This window comes from Seriola aureovittata, chromosome 7, assembly GCF_021018895.1.
Source record: "Seriola aureovittata isolate HTS-2021-v1 ecotype China chromosome 7, ASM2101889v1, whole genome shotgun sequence".
NCBI lineage: Eukaryota > Metazoa > Chordata > Actinopteri > Carangiformes > Carangidae > Seriola > Seriola aureovittata.
Window position 1 is genome coordinate 2,106,016 of NC_079370.1, and position 20,289 is coordinate 2,126,304.

Sequence of the window (20,289 nt, forward strand, 5' to 3'; positions counted from 1 at the left end):
TCGCACGAGCGGCCATTTGCATTTTTTCTCAAGATGCTACTCCAAAGTCAACAAGAAGAAGCCTCGCAGCCGAACAGCCACTCCACACGCTCTTTACGCCTTGAGCTTGAAGTTGCATTGTTCTGAGAGCAGCCTCTCCTCGCTAATTATATATAATCCTGTCCAACTTGAAACTTTGGGGTGAAGAAAGTGTTTCTCAGTGACTCAGTTTCTCATCCTCATGTGATTTTTATGGGGGTGATTCTTTCTAACTTCAACAACTTCAACTTCCTCTTAGAACCTTTCTGCTTGTTTTTTTGTTTTTTTTTCCCTCTTATTTGAAACCGCTGAATTCATCTGTTGAACGAGGGTGTGAAAAAATTATCAGGAGGTTTAAATCGCTGCAAACACACCTGCTGTTTCCACTGCTGAAACCTTTTAAACTATGTGTTCAAGAGGCCTGTTGATGTTCTGTTTGTCCAAGGTTAAATATAATATTTCACCCTTATGTGAAAACCTCTCTGTGCATGTGGACGTCATGCATTACCTGTGTTACATTCATTTCACAGACACGTCATTTAACCTCCAGTCCATGTGATTAAAAAGTTTATTTGTTTTTTAAGGACATTACACACTATTAAAAAAACAAACATAAAAAGACATTAAGTAAAAAAATACATCATTGAATTATACAAAAGGATTATTTTTCTGAGTAGAAATGTTAGTGGTTAAAATGTTTTATTTTACAGAACTGCTCAACGGTGTGTAAGTAACATCACAGACATAATGTTTCTGCATTAGCTCGGCTTGGTTCACACGATTAATACTCAAACCCCTCTGACCAACAGAAAAAAAAACTGATTTAAAAATACTTACTGAACAATTTAAAAAGCTAAAACGCCATCTGATCTCTAATTTTGCTTTAATGATGCAGCTTGTTTCCCTATCCTTGTCAAAGAAAAGCTTCAAGAAAAACACTAAGGCAGTGAAGTTGACGTGAACTTGGTGGCAAAGTCACATGTGAAGTCAGAGCGGGAAGTTTCGTGAACATTTCATGAACGTGAGCGCAGGCATGCGCACGTTAGGCCTTGACGCAGGTTTCTTTGCAGCTCTTCTCCGTCTCAAACTGGTTGCCGTTTCCCAAACAGCCTCCGAACCAGAACTGAGCGCAGGAATTAGCCGTGGCGTCGTAGTACCACTTCACCACGTAGTCGCGACACGGCCCTGGGTCCAGGACCTGGCTGCACCGCTCCGCTGGAGACAACGGAAAACAAAACAGTGACAGGAAGTGAGTGGAAATTTAGATTTCATTCAGTTATTTTATCTGCTGTGGTTGAAGATAGTTGAGTTTTACTAACACAAAATGTCTTAATAATTACAGGATATAAGCTAATAATGTTCTAACGCTGTATGTTCCTTTAGTTATGTGACATTCTTGTCGTAAATATTTCTCATTCTTAAATTCCTATAAACTTATTGCATTTGGTTTGATGGATTTAAAGGAATAGTTCAACATTTTGGGAAATACAAGATATGATGTGTGGGAGTGAGTGAATGAGCTTTAGCCAGGCTAGCTGTTTCCCCCTGCTTCCAGTCTTTATGCTAAGCTACGCTAACTAGCTGCAGGTTCCAGACTTATATTGAACGTACAAATATGAGACTGGTATCATTCTTCTCGTCTAACTCCCAGTAAGAAAGCAAATGTGGAACTGTTCCTTAGGTTTTGTCTGATTGATACTTGGTTGATTTTTGGTTGGTTGTTTGTTTCTTCAGGTTTCAGATAAAAATGCAACTAAAAATATAAGATTGATAAGCAGTGAGTTAATTTGAATTTTAGAAAAACACTTATTGTCTCAATATTTTCACATAAGAAAATGTTGGTGAGAATTAAGGTAAGGAAAAGGTGTGCAGATGACTTCAAATGTTAAAATCTAAAACATTCGGGGCATATTTTATGGCTGAACCACAACAGCAGGACCAGCCCTATAATCGCAAATGTCGCTGACTGACTGAGTGATTACAGTTCCACGATTGGTCAGTTTCCCGATTGGCCATTGCTCTTTAATTGAAGGAGAATGAATGAATAAAAGAAGAAAGAATGCAAATAGCCCAGGACGTGTTCCAACCATATAACTCGGTTTTGACCTTGTCTTGTTTAACCTTTACCTGACATGTTGGAGTCAGAGGGCAGCAGCGGGGGGGTCGGCGGAGAGGGTGCCGGCGTCTTCTCAGATGGGACCTTCAGAGTGGGACCAGCCGGCCCGACGGCTCCGGTCATCACCATCTGGACTGAGGGCTTCTTCACCTCAAACTGCGGGAGGAACTCTGTTACCGGTCTGAAGGGCTCCCAGTCGAAGAATGGAAATCTCTGAGCGTCTGTGGCGGTCCTGTCGTCCGGCTTCGGTCTCTGTGCTGTGATGGGTTCTTTGCTGAGGCTGAGGCGAGGGGCCGGAGGGCCGGGCTGTACCAGAGGAGAGAGGGGTTTAATCCACTGGACCTTTACTTATCCAGGTAAGATAATACTGAGTGAAGACCACAAGACCTGCTTTAAAGTCCCAGAAGCGAGTAAGTGGACCTTTAAGCTTAGACTATTTTGCCACATTTTACTCATTTGTTCTCCTCACCACTTTCTGAACTCTCCTGAAGTCTCCTGTGAAGGTGGGTGTGTCCGTGTCCGTCCTGTAGGGGGGTTCCCGCACGTTACTGGAGACCTCAGCGACTCCTGGAGGAAGTCTGGAGCCGGGGACGGAGCTGAACAAACGCCTCTCTCCGTCTTCACAGATACGACTCAGCAGTTTTCTTTCAAGAGCTGAGAGAGCAGATGGACCGTAACAGTAAATGTACAGTTTATACAGCTTCACTTTCCTGTCAGTGGCTAAGGACAGGGACAGATCAGATATGAGAGGTTTGAGGAGGCAGTACTCAAGTGTGTTTTTGTGTAGTGGACAATGTGTTGCAGCTTTTAAAGCAGCAGTTGGCACCTCTGCTCTTTGGTGCCACCAAGTGTCGAAGAAATAATTTATTTAAAATGTTTGTTTTTTTTTTTTACTTCATGTGCAAAAGTAGAACCAGATTCTTCTTGAACCTTAATCTTTGTCTTCTTAGTGGTGGTGAAAAACGTTTTCTGTGGAAGTTTACACATCAGTTAAGACAGAATTTCTTTTTTTTCACTCAGTGCTGTTGAGGATGTTTGTTGGTTTCAGTTCATGTTTCAGTTCCTCACTTTTCTCACTTATCTTCAACTTATTTCTGTGCATCAAAGTGATTCTGTGATTCACAGTTAGTGGGAAAGGCGTGTTTGTCTTTCAGTATTTTACATTATGACTGAACCCAGTGCAGATTTAAAGGCTCGGTTCACGCAAAGTATAAATATACTCCACATACTTTCTCCTGCTCTTGGTATCTCTAGCTTTAATCGCCCTGGTCTTGACATTTTTAAATATTGATATAGTGTTAATAATACACACATGTGGATCTTTTGTTTACCAGTTCATCTGTTTGCTTCTTCACTCTCCATTAAGTGTAATTGTTCTTTTTGTTTGCTTTCCTACAGTTGTGGTCACAGACTCTCTCTCCACTTCCCTACACTCGTATTTGAGTCTCATTTACTTGCATAGAAAGAGACAAAACACTAAATAAACAAGTTTAAGATGAATTTGACTGATTGTATAACTTTTTTTTTCAAAATTTTCTACAAATATCATGATAATATTGTTATGTATGACAATCATATTGTGAAAATCTGATATTGTGACAGCCATAATTGCAGGTGAATGGAATTTCCTTCTTGTGCTCAGAGCCTTGAAAAAAATACATTTAAAACGTGACACTTCACTAGATTCATGACTGATTGCTAATTAAGCATCATCAGAGTTTAAACACTTCTCTAGATATCAGCTAATGTGCTCAATCTGGATTGTGTGGGTTTCGTTTAATCTGACAATCCACCAACTAATTCACATGCTGTTAAATCCTGAACACATCCCCTTGTTCTTCTTTAAATGGCCACTTTAAATCAGTGATTAAAGCACTGAGAAATAAGAAATACAGATTTCTTTTGTGTAAAACAACTACATATTTTTTTATTTTTGTCATAAAATAGTGTGTTCTGGTATGACGCAATATGATCACTGAAAATCAATTTTCTGCCACAGATTTCACTGGATTTCATTTAAACCATTTTCCACTATCACAAGATAAAGATAGAGGAGAGTATCTGAGTCATTTATTTTTGTAATAAAAGTGAACCAACCCTTTTATTACGTGCATATGATATGATCATGGGAAATTTCACCTGGGAGTGTTTTGAATTCATCGATCAGGTACACGTGGTCGCTGTCGGGGTCAGAGGCCATGAGGCTGAGCTCCTTCTTGAACTCCTCGTACAGAGGGTCGCTCTCGTTCACCACCCCGACCACAAACATCTCGATGTTGCTTCCGTGAGCTTCCGTCACGGCGCTCTGCAGACTGACCGAGTCCCTCTTGTCGGCCTGGCCGTCTGTGATGATGATGGCCACCTTCCTCACACCTGGCCGCGCTGCCTTGAACACCTGGCTGGCCTGCTGGATGGCGCTGCCGGTGAACGTGCCCTCGCCCAGGTAGGTCATGGAGCGCACCGCAGACTTGATCTGGTCCCGGGTGGTCTCCTGTCTGAGGCTGACCACCACCATGTTGATGTGGCTGTAGAGGACCACCCCGACCCGAGTGGTGTCCCGGCTGACCGACGCTCGGTCGATCAGGGCGTTCACGAAGTCCTTAATCACGTTGAAGTTTTCGGGGCCGACGCTCTCCGAGCTGTCGATCACGAAGACGAGCTCCAGGGGCGTTTGACGGCAGGTCACCCCACAACCTGATGAAACAGCAGACACAGATCCGGGTAGGCAGAGTTTATAATCAGTACAGGGAAACAGACAATTAAAGAAGTCATGCAGGTGAAGGATAAAGTCAAATGTGAGTCTCCAAGAATCACTGATCCTCTTCCACTCATTACTCACTGCATATGGATCTCACTATTTTGATGACTTCATCTCTCTGTGAAGACAGGAAATTCAAAATCTTTAGACTCATCACTGATTTATCACTTTAATTCTGAAGCTGCAACCTATTAATATTTTTCATATTGATAAATGTCAAAAATATCAAAAAGTTCCCAGAGTCCAAGATGGCAGCTTCATATTTGTTTTAAGTTTCAATTTACAGTCATTTAAAAATCAGTGAATTCTAATATTTGAGAATCATTTTCAATCAATTAATTCTTTCAGCAGTATTTTAGTTCAGTGACAGATGCTCTGTACTTACTGTAAGTCCAGGCTCTCCCTTCTGTCCCACTCTGCCCTGTGATGTGAAGGAACCTGTCATTAGTGAGTTATTATATTTAAATTGTAGTATTTACTGGAGAGCAGATAAATCACAATGTCATGTTAAGGAAGTGGTTTCTTCTGCACGTTCATCCTGGATCAGGCTGGTGTTCAGTGACGGGAGTAAAATTGCTCAACGTCCATTTACAACAAGGTAAATTCACACAAAAATAATGATGTGCCTGACAACAAAATCCAGTACCAAAGGTCCGATGTTTCCCGGCTCTCCAGCTTCTCCTCTCTCTCCCTTTTTGCCCTTATCACCTCTGAACCCTCGGTCCCCCTGCAAAAGAAGAGGGTTTTATTTAGGGCGGTTTTACCAGCCAAAATGAAAAAGTGGAGATGTGATAACAAGGGGCAAAGTTTGAGTTTAAGATAATTATCAATTATTAATCATTCTGAATTCGTTGCTGACATTACAACGTTACCTTGTCTCCCTGCAGTCCTTGTCCAGGCGGACCTCTGGGGCCGGGGATCCCCTGGAATCCAGACTCCCCCTGGAAACATCAGGCAGAGTCCATGGAGGAGAAGTTATAAAACAAGATGAAAACAGTAGGTGTCTCTCGTCTCATCTGTCTTTTAGCTCATGTGCCTGAGTTTTTCTTTTCTAAACTGGACGGAAACATTTTCAGCAGGATAAAAAAAAAGAAAACAATTATTTTAATACCAGTCAACAAAAAAACACGTCAGATGAGTCAAACTCACGGGAAATGACTCGGGTAGCTGTAGTTGTTAAATGCTAAAAAAAAATAATCATTGTTTTCTCGTTATTAAAATGAAATTGTTCTGAGATTATACTAAGCAGTACGGCAGCAGAATATGGACAAAAACTTCCAGGGACATGATTCAGCTTCTCTGAAAGACCACAGGAAAAAAACAAAAACAACAAAACAAGATAATAAAAAAAAAAACAGAGGAAAATATGAATGAGGATCATCACATTTTATTATTTAAAGTTAATTTGACAGACATTTTTTTAAGGGCTGCTGTCCTGATTCAGTCGCAAACTCACAAAAAGGAAAAATACCTTTACTCATTTACATAAATGTGCTAAGGACACCTGTCAGGTCACAACTGCCATTCATAAACTGCATTTTACAACTTCCTCTACTCTGTAGTTACTGATCAAACTGAATAAGAACAGGTGACAGGTTACCTTTTGTCCTTGAATGCCCTCTCCAGGTAACCCCTGTGGACCCGGTGATCCCATTTGGCCAACTGAGCCCTGCAGGAAAAGAAACTGTATTTCTAAAGGAACCAACATGGATTTAATGGCTTTTGCATGTTCAGTTTTTACAGTGTAACACGCATGTTATTCTTTTGAACGGGACAGATTACCTTCGAACCAACCAGGCCGATTCCTGGCGGCCCTGCAGGTCCGGGAGGTCCAGGCAAGCCTCTGTCTCCCTGAACAGAAAATATTTCACAAGTTATCAACATCTATTATTATAATGTTTTATTATGACAATATCACCTCAGACAGACAGAAAAATACTGTATCTGGATCATAAGACATCTCACCAGTAAACACAGAAAGGAAAAACCACCCGAATCAGATAGTGCTGGGATAGTGCTGACATTATTTTTTCATAGCATCCATTATCATATTATGGTTGAGTGGCTCTTTATCTAACAAGAAAAGGCATGTTTGGAGAAGTATCAGGAAAAATAATCTCCCCTCACAATGAGAACTGCTGATGCATCACAACACTACATGGTGGAAAAGCATCAAACGACAAAAACAGCACTATTGCAGATAAAATTTAAAAAGGTAAAAGGTAACTTCTGTAGCAGAGATGAACAATTTTGCCCTTTGGCTGATGACACTCTACTTATTTTAATGTTTTTTTTCCTGTGTAAACTTTTACCTTTGGTCCAGGTAAACCAACACCTTCTGGTCCAGTCTCTCCTGACAACCCAGGAGGCCCCGGAAGTCCCTAAAGACACAGTTAAAAAAACCAAAAGAAAAACCAAAATCACATGGTGCAAGGTAAGGAAGTATAAACAGAGAAGGTTGTAATATAGGTGGAACCTCACCGGAGGGCCGGAGAAGCCTTCACCTTTCAGTCCAGGAGCACCAGCGGGGCCTGGCGATCCTCTGTCACCCTACAAACCAAAAACCCATCATCACTCACTTTCTCACGTCACTTCAAGAGAATCAGTGAAGCGTAAACCTGCGCCGAACTCACCTTAGGACCGCTTAAACCGACCCCCGGCTCTCCCACAGCGCCAGCTGGACCTTGTGGACCCGGTTCCCCCTGACGAAAACGAGATGTAGATCAATCAACCAACCTTGCCACCGTGTGGCAATTGAAGTGTTCAGCACCACATGGCCTTACCTTGGCACCAGGTATACCCCTCCCTGGTGGTCCACTTGCACCTACTGGCCCCATATTTCCTGGATCCCCCTGGAAAAGAAAACATTTATCAGACTTATACTTGACTTGTTTGTTGTTTTGTTTATTGGTTTGCTTTAATGTCTGCAGGATTTTGCAAAGAGTACTGAACCGATTTGCACCGAATTTGGTGGAGGGATGGGACATGAGCCGGAGAAGAATCCATACAATTTTGGAGAAAAATCCTGATCATTTACTATAAATGAGAATTTTTGTTCTCTGAGGTTTGGTGTTTTCCGAGTTCATCATTTCTATCATATATGACAACACTTTGTTCCTTACTTCACTGCTCAGATCTCAAGATGCAGCAACACCATTTGAAGTTTGAAGCTACTAACAGCTGTGTTAAATGATTACACAGTGTTATCATATAAAGTGCTCCAGCTTTGCATACTGTACTCATACCTTTGACCCCATCGGCCCCACAGGACCAACTGCACCTGGCAGGCCTCTGGTCCCCCTGTCCCCTCTGTCTCCCTGCAAAACAAAAGTTCAGTACCGTTGTTCATGTTCTTCCAAACTTTAAGATGATTACTTAACACATCATTTGAAGAAAACTCATATTACAGCACATTTATACATAATTCTTTTCAACTGTGAAAACTCTCCTTTACCTTGTCTCCAGGGACACCTTTACCTGGAGCCCCGTCAGGTCCCCGAGGACCCGGTAACCCAAGGTCACCCTGTCGTCATTTGAAAAGAAGTCAGTGGAGCAGTGGACTGGTAAGAAATACTTCAAAGAATTAAAAAAAAAAAAAGAGAGAGAGAGAGAGCAGGTTTTATATCATGATGTCACCTTTTGTCCCGAGGCTCCATCCTCTCCTGGTAGACCTGGTATCCCTGGTAACCCCTCGGCCCCTGGGTCCCCCTGAGAGAGGACAATAAAACACAAGGGCACAGGTGGGTTGCAAACTGATGGAGAATAAAATAAACCCCTGAATGAACCAAAATGTCACTGGACTACACTGCTCTGTTCTCACGGTTTCTTGTTCTGTCTTTAGGTATTAAAGCTTGTTTTATTGTAATTTATGTCACTAGTCTGAACAAGAACATCAGCTCAATGACTGGTTATTGCTTGTTTCTAAAGCGGAAATAGCTAGCTTTTAGTACTCAATTTAAAGGAATGCTAAGCTAAACTAGCTAATCTAGCTTCATATTTAGCATATAATCATGAGTATCTTCTAGGAAAGCAAATATGCATATTATCTTTAGAGGGACCTCTATTGTAGAGCGATAAGTGAATAGTGCAGTGGTGTTTCAGAGGACTTACTTTGGGTCCTGGTTCCCCCACTCCTCTCTCACCTGGCAGCCCAGGCTCACCTGTGAGGCCCTGGTTCCCCTGAAGACAACATTCACACAGACAGTGGTGAATTCAGTATTTAGTGTTGCTAATGTGGAGCTGTAGTTTAAGAAAACTAACAAAAATCAGGGAACAGGTGAAATCCCAGCAGCATCCCAACAGCATGATACTGAATTTAAGAAATAATGAATTCTGGAAATGACACTGTAAATTATGATAATTTACTGTAAATGAACCAGAACTGAGTCTCTGTGACTGAGACTCTGATTCAGACTCGCAGGCTTTTGATTGACAAGCCAGCTGCGTTTCACCCACACGTTTATGGGATAAAATATGCAGAACAATCAGACAGAGAATCAGTTGAACGTCAATCACAATAAATAGCCTTGTTTCTGAGACAATAACATCATCAGTTAGTCTGACCTTAGGTCCTGTTATTCCGACACCTTGAGCTCCTCTGGGTCCTGCAGGTCCAACTGGGCCTAGATCACCCTGAGAGAAAGACGATGGAGGTGTAAACAGGTGGGAAACGCTGGTAACTTGCTGTACATGTCAATTTTATGTGGTTCTTTTCTAACCTGATCAAAAACCATAAGAAAACAGTCAGTGCCAAACAGTCTGACAAATGTTAATCAGTTTTTACCTTTTCTCCTTGAAGTCCTAAACCAGGAGCACCAAGTGGACCTGGAATCCCAGGTGGTCCAAGACTGCCCTGAGAAAAGATTTTAATGTATTATCATACAAAAAGTACGGCAACTAATGCCCTGATAATCAATTATTACGTATTAGTATGAAAAGGTGGAAAATGTTGAAGCATCAGATACTCAAACAGCCAAGTCAAGTTACTGACCTCTATCTGCAGGATTTTGTGCATTGCACTGCTGCCACATGATTGGCTGATTGGATAATTGCATGAATAAGCAGGTGTACAGGTGTTCCTAATATAGTGCTTGTGACTGTATTTACCTTGTCACCTTTGACCCCAACACCAGGAAGCCCACGGTTGCCCCTTGGGCCATCATATCCTCGATCACCCTAAAGCAAAGACGGTAAATGAGCTGAACACATCACTGATCTCAAAGCAGTTCTCTTGATATAACTGCACAAGTTTCACACACTTGCAGTCACATTTCAAATGTCATGTTCAGCCTGGAAATGTGAATTTCTGCGTATACACACGAGGTTCTGTCGCAATCAATGAAACATTTTCTGGTTGTAATTTCTGTGAGTCAGTCTGTTCTGCTTTGCACCTGCAGTAAACAAATCAAAATGTACAAAGGTCATGTTTTTCTCCAGCGCTGAATGTGCAACAACACGCAGCGCTCAGGATAGACGTTGATGGGTGGAGATGAAGCTGATGGTGTTGTTCCACAGCTCCATCCCAGAATCAGTGACCTGTTGATTTGGCTATATCTGGAATCCAACTTACACTTTACTTACACTTTGAATGAGCATCTGCACGGGGGTTTTATGAACTGGTGACTCTATAAGGACTCAGCTCTGTTATTTCCACTGTTGATATCCAATGCTGCTACTCTGTCTATTTCAACCCGCTCCTCTTAAAATTAGCTTTAATGGTCACAAGTGCATAACACGGACCAGCGCCACATACAGTACCACAGCATTTATAGCCGAACTTAAGAGGAAACCCATACAGAACAATACAAAACACAAAAAAAAACAACAATAAAATAATGATCATAATAATAATCATAAATTTGATTACTGACTGGAACTTTTTCAAGCTGAATTTCATTGGAATTTCACTGTTTGGATCAAACCGCAGCAGCTTATACACACGACAACTGGCGAGGAGGATGCAACATTATTTCTGACTCACCTTCGGCCCTGGAAACCCCTCTCCACGCGGTCCGGGGTTTCCTTGTGCTCCAGGTGGTCCTAGGGGACCCTGGACAGAACAGAACACACATTTAATTAACATATGTGAAGGCTTCAGTAAATGCCGACATGAAATATTAAAAGAAGCTGCTAATAAAAAAGGGGAGGGGGGAGAGTCTAAAAGACTTATACACACTGAGGTTTTTAAATTGTTCAGGATATTTTAACTTCAATTCCCAGAAATCCTGGAGTAAGTTTTTAAAAACATTTGTATTTGTATTTAGAAATGATCTTTACCACTGGTATGCTTAGAATGGATTAGAAGTAATCAAATGTGTACAACAAGATCTCGATACGATCCCACCTACACGCCCAGAAAACAAGACCAGTCATACTCACTGGTAGTCCCGGTTCTCCTATCCCAACAGAACCTGTGGGACCCGGTCTTCCCTGAATACCTTTTTCACCCTGTAAGCATCACACATCATCAGTCAACTACTTGAAGCAAAGGTAATAAATGATTATATTTATTCTGTCTCTGGCAGCTTGTTATTATCAGAGAGAGGACTTTATTTAGAGGAGGGGGCTCTGCCAGAGATACTGTATCTTAAAAGTCTTCTGTGACTGAATGAACCATGAGAGACTAAACTTCCTGTATTTATTCTGATAATTTCACAGTTGTATTTCCCATAATATTTCATAGGTTATCTAAAATCTGTTTTACAGTCACCTTGGCTCCTGGGAATCCAATACCAATGTCCCCTGGTGGTCCAGGAACACCATTGGGTCCTCTGTCTCCCTGTGACGAATAAACAAGTTTAGATTTACATATCATGTGACGGAAATTTCATACAATAAGTGTGTAAGCCCATCCAATCTGATTTTTAAATAAAAAAACATCTTCAATCCTGCAGGTCGCCATGTGTGACTCACATTCAGTCAAACCTGCATCCACTGGTTGGAGGACAATTTACAAAAGATACAGTTTTCTCCTTCCTGCCAACTCTACATGTTTGCTGATGACTCTGTCCTAATGTTGATATGTGCGATTGTAACCATAGAGATTTAAATCTAAATCGAGACTAAGAAAATACACATAACAACCAGGGTTCATGTCCCACTCATTCACATCATTAAGTAACACCAGTATATAAATGCTGAAAACTTTTAAAGAAGCTTTTTAGATTTTCATTTACATCCTGAGATGCTAACTGCAGTATAGTGTATTTTCTCCATGAGTAAGTCAATGTGTCATGTGTCATGTGTCTGCAATTTACAGAAGGATTTTAATGATATCTGATGGAAAAGACTTTAGAAATACTTTCATCTGTGAAGTAAAATAGGAATCTAGTCTTAGTTAATGCTTTGTTCCTTCTGTAAAACGTGCTCTTGATTAATGTCTGGACTTTTCCTGATATAAATCACTTTACATTTCATCTGTATAAAGACATCTTTGTTAGAGCGCTGCAGGACAGCTATGTGGTGATGGAGACATCAGCATCTTATTAGCCTTGGCTGCACATTTAAAAGGTCGTTTTTTATGTTGCCCCCCCCCCCCTTTTTTTTTCACTAAAATTAAAATTTGACAATACAGACGTTGTGTGGGAAAGTGTCTGGGCAGCTCTGCATGTGAATGATGACTTGTGACAAACACTATGATGAACATTATTCCACTATTCTGAGAATAAATAACCCCCAAAACGATGATGATCTTAATGATCTTAATTAGCTAAACCTGTTTGGTTGAGCAGTTGATTGTGTTTTCACTGACAGTATTCCCTGTAGCCTGTGGATGTTGACAGACGAATTTCTAAAAATGGAAGGATTGTTTTTCTTAAAAAGTGAAAGAACTGACTCTAAAGATATTTTTACGTCTCTATTTGGCCCAGAAAATGTTTTGAAAGTTCAAAGATTTCCTGCTTTCTGGTGAATTTTTATGCATCAATTTATGATGGAAATGTCTATTCATACCATACCCAGACTGGTGTGTGTGTGTGTGTGTGTGTGGTTGTATGATTTCACAATTCATATTCATATTTTGGGGTTTAAAAAGACCCAGTCCTGCAGAAAAAAGACCCACACCTCCTCTGCTTTTGTTCTTGTTTGGTTTGGCGTGGTCCGTCTTTTTTAACAGAAACACTAGGGAGTGTTGAAGTCAGAAATTTACAAATTCATGTGCACACAGTGAATTTATATATAAGTGTAAGTGTGATGAGATTTTGTAGTGCTTGCATTTGATCGAACCAATCAAACTGTTTCTGGAAACTAACAAACTAAGACAGAAGACAGGGTCAAAGTTCAAAACCTCTTGAGCTTTTGGTGAAACTTACTTTAGGTCCTGCTGGGCCCTCGGGACCCAAGTCTCCTGGTGGTCCTATTGAACCCTGCAAAACAAATTTAAAGTTTGTCATGTTACAGTAGCTGTTGGTTTTCCTCAATCAACTAGCACTTTTTTTTAATTCTCTAATGAAACAAAAATTTAAGTCAGAAGCACAAAACAATCACGTATGAATTAAAAATGAAGCCCCATGTTGTATGATGGACCCGCTGGTCGAAACCAACCCAGCACAACTGAATGAAAAATACAACAGGATTAACATCAACATTCACGGCTTTCATGTCCTTCGATTCTCAGGCCAAGCTCACAAAATAACAAGGTTATACTGACACTGTGCCAGTGGCACAGAGGAGGAAGAGTTGTGCTGGGCGGCCAGGTCCCTGCACTAATCCCACCACACAAAGTCTGTTCCTGCAAAAGAATAATATCCTGCAAGCCTGGATTCACTGCTTTGGATAGCCACATTAGTATCAGGATTACCGATAATCCAATATTCACATTCCATTAGTGCAGGGCTGAAAAAGAGACAAATTCCACTTCCATTTTTCATATTTGAGAGTGAATGGACTCTCTGATGTCGACATATGGTAACGTCTGAGTGTCAGTGTGAACCGCGGGCAGTGAACTTTATGTTCAGGGTGACAAGAAAAAAAATTCTAACACTTTATTTCACCCAAAGCCTCATTGTGTCGGGAGGATGAAAATTGAGTGGAAGACACCAAAGTCGTTGGGATTCATCCTCTGGGGACCATGCATGTCTGTACAAAACTTCATGCAACACGTCTGATCGTTTTTGAGATATTTCAGTCTGGACCAAAGCAGCGACGTGACAAACAACCAGCTGACACCGTCACGCCTGTAGAGCCATGCCCGACTAAAAACCGTCACTCACTTCTTTAAATTCACAAGTTTTTTTTTCTGTCAGTTTTTATCTTTTTATTTGAGGAAATGTTCTTTTGAGTGGGTAGCCCAATAAAAAATGCTGATTTTAAAATATGAAATTAGCTTGTAAATCCGTCTGTAATCAGCCTGTTTGTGGGGCTTAAAACCATCATAATTGTTACTGTTCAATTAAAAAGAAAAGACACACAGCCACTCTACCTGTTCTCCTTGTAAGCCTCGTAGGCCTTGAGGTCCCTCGGGTCCCTGCAAGATAACACTTAATTCATTATGAGGACAAAGTCTGCGCTAGCTATTGAAATATCTAATTAGATAATGACCGTACGCTGTCACCCTTTTCCCCTGGGGTGCCACAGTCTCCTCTCTCCCCCTGTAAGAAAACACAGAATTAGAAGCTCAGGTTAATTTTTCTATTTCATGCCCATGTCAGTTTACTGTTAGGCTTGTTGCTAAAGCTACCTGGCAAACAGATACCCACCTTGCTGCCCTTGTAACCTGGACGACCCTGTGGAAGACGAAATTGTTTTAAAATCTGCATTAAAGCAACTTTGTATTTGTGCAGGAAAACAAAAAAAAAAGGGAAAGATTTTTTTACCTCTGGACCATCATTTCCAGGTCGACCATTCAAGCCAGGTTCCCCCTTGTGAAAAAAGACCAATGCACAATGAGCTGCATAAAATCCAACACTTAAACATTTCAAGAAGGTTCTGTTTTCTCTGTGTGTTTTGACTCACCCTCGCTCCTTTGAGACCAGGTGACCCTCTGAAGCCTGCGTCTCCTTTTCTACCCTGGAATCAGTAACAGTTCACTGTTGAGTCTTAAAAGACAAGATGATGCTATGTATGTTGGTGACACAAATCAACCAAGACAGCGTAATTATCCTATAATTTTGGCAAAGATTAATAATAACTAATAATTATTGTGTGAAACCCTTCCATTACGACGATAACGAAAACTCACTGGGCTTCCTGGAGGACCTCGCGCTCCTCTTTCACACAAACACACTTGGGCTTGTGGACACTGACACAGAGAGACATACAAAGTCAGTGCAGCCATGTACACTAATGAATTTTATGGTGGAGTTTAGGTAAATGCTGAATTACATTGAATGACTTACCCCTTCAAAAGCGACTGCAGCCTGGAGGCAAAACATCAAATAAAAAATGTTTAGTTACAGATTCAATATAATGTAATTCACTGACAGGAAAGATTCATTTATTCGTTTTTTAAAATTGGAAATGTTAAATATTATCTTCCTTTAGATGTGTTTAGTGTCTTTTTTTTTTTTACAAGCTATATGATGTATGAACAACATCATACATTTCTGAAAAAGCAGAACAAGCCATTCCAGTTTCTCTAGACTGGCCCTGACCTACTGTGGATATTTGACATTTCTCAGCGTGTGGAAAATGCAAAGCAGGCAGACACAACACTGTGACTGAGGTCTGAACCCGCTGTGAGGACAGAAAGTGCAGAAATAAGGAGTGGGGGGGGGGGGGGGGGGGGGGGTTAAAACAGTCTGGGAGAGAAGCTGCATGCTGCTGTCACTGTGATAGGCTGCTGGGTGTGCAGTAGACGATCCATGTGGAGGGCAGAAAGGCAAGCATAGTTTCATTGGTGTCATAGTGGCTATAAGTTGTGATTAAAGACTGTATGCTCTTGAGCATCAATGGCACATGGGTGAGACTCAGCGATGCATCTTCCTGCTGACAGTCTACCATAGTGGTTCCCAAACTCTTTGACCGGGGAACCTTGAAAATGAAGTTATGTCCACCTGTGGCCCCTTGGTGGTTACGGCCTGCTAGAAACATGAGTCATAAGCAATCAAAACATTGCCCCCCTCCCCCCCTTTTTTATGGTATTTGTTTTTAGAGGCCAGGACAGCTGAAAGTATGCAATATTTCACAAGAACAAAAAAATTTCAATAGGAGAACTAGTCAGATTTATCTTGGGTCCCAGTGGACGCTCACGGCAAAGAGACAGGTGCATATGTAGGTCAGACAGTGTTTAGAAACACCACTGCTTTCTTGTGAAAACCCTTCATTTTGATTGGTCGATTGTCATATCTTAAATTCAGCGGAGAGACACGTTGCAGTCAAAGTAAAACAAACCAATGCTTTTCTTTCATTACCCCTGAAACAAAAGAGACATCTGGGAGATATGACCCATTCATAGTAAGTTAACTTTAACTAATGTATTAATAGTTACTGCTGCTGCGTAAGATCTGTCCTAACTCTTTGGAAGCCACAGATCTTGTAGATCGACCCCAGCTCCGAGCTCAGTGGTTTGGTCATGGACAGCCTGCTGATCTAACTGCATAAGGACAATTCAGAAAGAATCATATAGTTTGACAAGATAAAGAAAAGTAGACTGAATTTACTTTGAAATTGTTTGAATATTTTGGCTCTAAAGTGGCTGAAACTTCTAATCCGATAAATTCTGCTTGGCTCAACCAATGTGGCCAAAAAAATCCAGGGCAATGCCAACAACCAGCAGTACTGCAATACCAAAACTAAGTCTGAGGAAAACACATTAAAGCCCCTATGTGTACATTTTTATGTGATTATAATATTTGAAATTATTTTGATAGTATAAGGTTTTATTTTCAGAAAACATATACAATCCAACCTCTGATTCTCAGTGTCCCCAGGTCAGATTTGTGTCTGGTAAAGTGTCTCTTTTGGTACATCTACTTGGTGATGCCGAAGTCATAAAGTTTCAAAACCTTCACGTGGAAGCTTTAATAAAGAAAACATTAGATTTGTTTCCCCAACTGACCCTGCAACCAAATGTTGTTTCTCATGTCGACGGCTGCCATCTTAACTCTACTCACCATCTCTTTGAGCAGCTTCTCTTCCAGCTGGGGATCAAGAAGACTTTGGACAAACTGCTGAGCTGGTGTGCTGGCAATGGCCCGAAGCTTGGCGTTATTCTGACTCTGCTGGGCGATGTCTGATAACCCTACAGCAAAGAACTTTATGCCATGACCTTTGGCCTCCGCTGCAGCTGCAATCACATCTGGGTTGCGGGGATGGTCGACCCCGTCTGTCATCAGCACTACAACCCTGACGCTGTCTGGCAGCGTCTCCTGCACCAGCAGCTGCGAAGCATTGGTGATGGCGTAGGTGGTGTAGGTGCCGTGGCCGATGTAGTTCATGGTGCTGACCTCACCGTGGTATGAATCCAGGTCTTTCCAGGCTGAGAATCTGTGCTCTATAGACACGGAGCTGCTGTACTGAAGCGCAGCCATCCGCACCTTCAGGTCCCAGCCAGCTACCTGCAGCGTGGCGAGCCGTGTGCTGAAGCTCAGGACGAAGGCCTTCTGCTTCTCAAACAGGAATATTTTTGCGCTCTCAGAGCTGTCCAGGATGAAGGCCACCTCCAGTGAACATGTCATACCTGAAGCTGTAGGAGAGGGAAACCACCAGAAAGTTCAGGCGGACTTTTAGATTCACAAAACTGTCAAGAAGACGGAAGTATTATGAAAAGCTCTATTAGCGCTAAAAGCTAACTCTTTATAAAACTGTAAGAGTGATTTTTTTTCATGGGTTTATTCATACACTTATGAATTTCTACCATGTTTTTTACCAACTGTTGGAGGCTAGTACTACTACTTCTGAATTAATATTACCAATATTTAATGTCAATATTCAATCTTTAAAAGATAGCAACATGCAGCAGCATTGTCAAAATTAGTCCATTAATTGATTTGCTGAATAACATAAAGGTTTTTATTGAACAATGAATATCTCTCACCTTTGGACGGTTCTAACCTTGGACTTGTGTGACAGGCATTTTATAGACTGAGTTAACTGATTAATCAAATATCAGTGGACTTATGGATAACGAAAAAATAATAATTAATTACAGTCCTATCATGCATTGCTGTCTGCCACAGTGTCTTTTTTGATGATACCACCAGGGGTTGCCAAAGCCCAACATTTTCAAATCCCACACATAGGAGCTTTAAATACAACTTCATTTAACTCCTTCACGCCACTTTGATGGTCACGTGACCAGATTCAGTGACTCTGAATTTGTTTTTCGTACATCGTGGGAAAAAAATGGGCCTTAAATATCAGCACAGCATACAGGCAGACTTTGCATTTTACACAATAAAATCCTATGAATACAGACACACATGGGAGTAATGATGATGACAATTTGAAAACACAACTATAAATAGGATTATGCAACAACATTATATATATTTCCAGGCATTGAATGTTAGATTACAAATGGCCCACGATGTTCTGTGAGTGGTGGGTTGTTGAGTTCAATCACTAAAAGCTGCACCAGATGCAAAATATGTAAAAAAAGACACTCAAGGAAAACACTGTTCAAGCATGGATCGTGGAGTGACTTAAAGTTTGGTGACTACTAGGCCTGAATGTGACCTCTTTCCTAACCCGATGATCTATCAGGTTGTCCTTTCCAAAGAGAACTGCAATAGCTATAAGGCCAGGAAGGTTTTGTTTGTGTGGTGAATGTCTGATCCTTCTACCTGGTGTCTGTTACGCCCACATGATCCAGTGACTAACCTTCCCCACCAACATGTGGATACCTCATATGCAGAATTACCATTTCCTCCATCATCATGCAGCCTGTAGTTGTTCCTGCGTCCTGTCTTTCGCCTCTGGCCCGTGGCCTCGTGTACGAGAGCCAGCAGCAGAAGGCAAAGCCCCACTCCTCTCCTCAGGTTTCCCCTCAGCAACATTTCCATTCTAGCAGAAAAAGCAATTATGTAGCTCATTACAAGACAGAGTAATGAAGTGCACACTCATAAAATATGTGAAAAGCAAGAAAAAAAATAAGATTCTGTCAGTATCATAAGATTTACAATATATCTTATATCACACATCCTACTAACCACACCCAAACAGAGCACTGGTAGCTGAACAGCTGCACTTTCACAGTATAATGACTTTTATTTGCTCAAGTGATAATCCTAATGATGTGATCCTGAATTCCATGTTCCTGTGATAATATACTTTATAAAACACCTGCAATGTTAAGAGTGCCTAAATATGAAGATATATTTAAATCCAGAACAATCTGTGCAAATACTAATTCGTCTAAACGAGTTTAAAAAAACTGCAACCTTTAAATAATACATCGTGAAATTTAATTAATGTAGAGTAAATAAGCTTCTGTAAACGTAAAGAAGATTCTGCCTTATTTGACTACATGAACATAATGACTTCTCTAAGCTGTAGTACACACTTTAAAATTATTCAAACTTTAACAGTGCACTACAAAATAAATCAATGAAGAGTGCATACTTAATTGACAATGCAAAAAAAATAATTAAATAAATAAAAGAAAAAGTTATTAAATCTTTTACCTAGAGTCTCATTTAGCTGCAGTCAGTGCTTCAAGTCCAGTCATCTGTGGCTCTTTGGGAGGCATTTCGCCGCGGAACCAGGTCCCTTTAAACCGGGCTGAGATAAAGTGAGGACCATCAGATGAGCTGATGCGCTGTGAGTGTAGCCGGAGGCTCTGGGGCCGCTCCAAAATTTCTGCGCTGGTCCAGTTCAGTGCTTGATCACTGGTCGAAAGGACTTTGTTGTCCTGACTCTCCTGCTCACAGACACAATAACTTCCTGTGGGAATATTATTGGAATATTAGAGCAATGTAGATAAATTACAACAGTTAAAAGCATCACAGAGAGGAAATCTCCAAACTGATATCCGCATAGTTAATTATCAAAATAAAGTACCCTTCACTACAGGGGCAGCCCATAACTTCCTATTCTCATAAACAGACCACCTGTGCCCCTTTTATACATAAATTGGGAGGGTTAATATAGTTTCCAGTCTGCCTCCCTGTTCGTGTTTTGAGCTGTTGCGCATGGATAATATTGTTTGGATGCCGTGCGTAAAAGTCCCAAATGAGATTATTTTACTTCTCCACTGTCGCCCACTGATGCGAAAACCAGATGAGTTGTTGTATTATGATTCCCATGTACAGCTATGATGGTGACCTATTTTAAGAAGTTGTAGTAGTAGTAGTAGTAGCCTACTTGTAATGTGCCAAGGCCAGTTGTTTACTTTCTCTAACATATTCTACTATATAAGTTTTTTAATTCGATAATTTAAAATACTCAGATGATCTATGTGTCGTTGTGATTGGATTTAAATTTGGTTCACTCCTCTCCCCTCTTTATGTATTTTCATTTA

The 20,289-nt window shown here is 40.9% G+C and overlaps 1 protein-coding gene across 2 annotated transcripts; it reads right to left on the reverse strand.

The window, feature by feature from the left end:
- Nucleotides 1–572: 572 nt before the first annotated feature.
- col28a1b (collagen, type XXVIII, alpha 1b) lies at nucleotides 573–20,149 on the reverse strand. Of its 2 annotated transcripts, none has more exons than XM_056381648.1 (36): nucleotides 20,133–20,149; nucleotides 19,454–19,712; nucleotides 18,691–18,833; nucleotides 16,943–17,514; nucleotides 15,227–15,247; nucleotides 15,070–15,129; nucleotides 14,844–14,897; nucleotides 14,705–14,749; nucleotides 14,588–14,614; nucleotides 14,435–14,479; nucleotides 14,311–14,355; nucleotides 13,202–13,255; nucleotides 11,602–11,670; nucleotides 11,271–11,339; nucleotides 10,873–10,941; nucleotides 9,999–10,067; nucleotides 9,676–9,744; nucleotides 9,456–9,524; nucleotides 9,003–9,071; nucleotides 8,529–8,600; nucleotides 8,347–8,415; nucleotides 8,138–8,209; nucleotides 7,676–7,744; nucleotides 7,526–7,594; nucleotides 7,374–7,442; nucleotides 7,205–7,273; nucleotides 6,675–6,743; nucleotides 6,493–6,561; nucleotides 5,765–5,833; nucleotides 5,539–5,619; nucleotides 5,278–5,313; nucleotides 4,974–5,010; nucleotides 4,274–4,828; nucleotides 2,604–2,788; nucleotides 2,146–2,440; nucleotides 573–1,233 (listed from the first exon to the last, which is right to left on the reverse strand). In XM_056381648.1, the coding sequence occupies exons 3-36, from the start codon at nucleotides 18,830–18,832 to the stop codon at nucleotides 1,061–1,063; spliced, it is 3,606 nt and encodes a 1,201-aa protein (XP_056237623.1). In that variant the 5' UTR covers nucleotide 18,833; nucleotides 19,454–19,712; nucleotides 20,133–20,149; the 3' UTR covers nucleotides 573–1,060. The 2 variants fall into 2 exon arrangements, with proteins under 2 accessions (XP_056237623.1, XP_056237622.1); XM_056381647.1 differs by lacking the exon at nucleotides 20,133–20,149 and adding an exon at nucleotides 19,830–19,953.
- Nucleotides 20,150–20,289: the final 140 nt, after the last annotated feature.

Bases quoted from the DNA above. Each gene is read 5' to 3' on its own strand.
- col28a1b (XM_056381648.1), bottom strand. From the start codon at position 18,832: ATGGAAATGTTGCTGAGGGGAAACCTGAGGAGAGGAGTGGGGCTTTGC. The intron at 9,072-9,455 runs GTCAGACTAACT...TGTTGTCTTCAG, and splicing joins TCGGAATAACAGGACCTAAG to GGGAACCAGGGCCTCACAGG. The intron at 4,829-4,973 runs GTGAGTAATGAG...CTGTTTCATCAG, and splicing joins AATAGTGAGATCCATATGCA to GTTGTGGGGTGACCTGCCGT.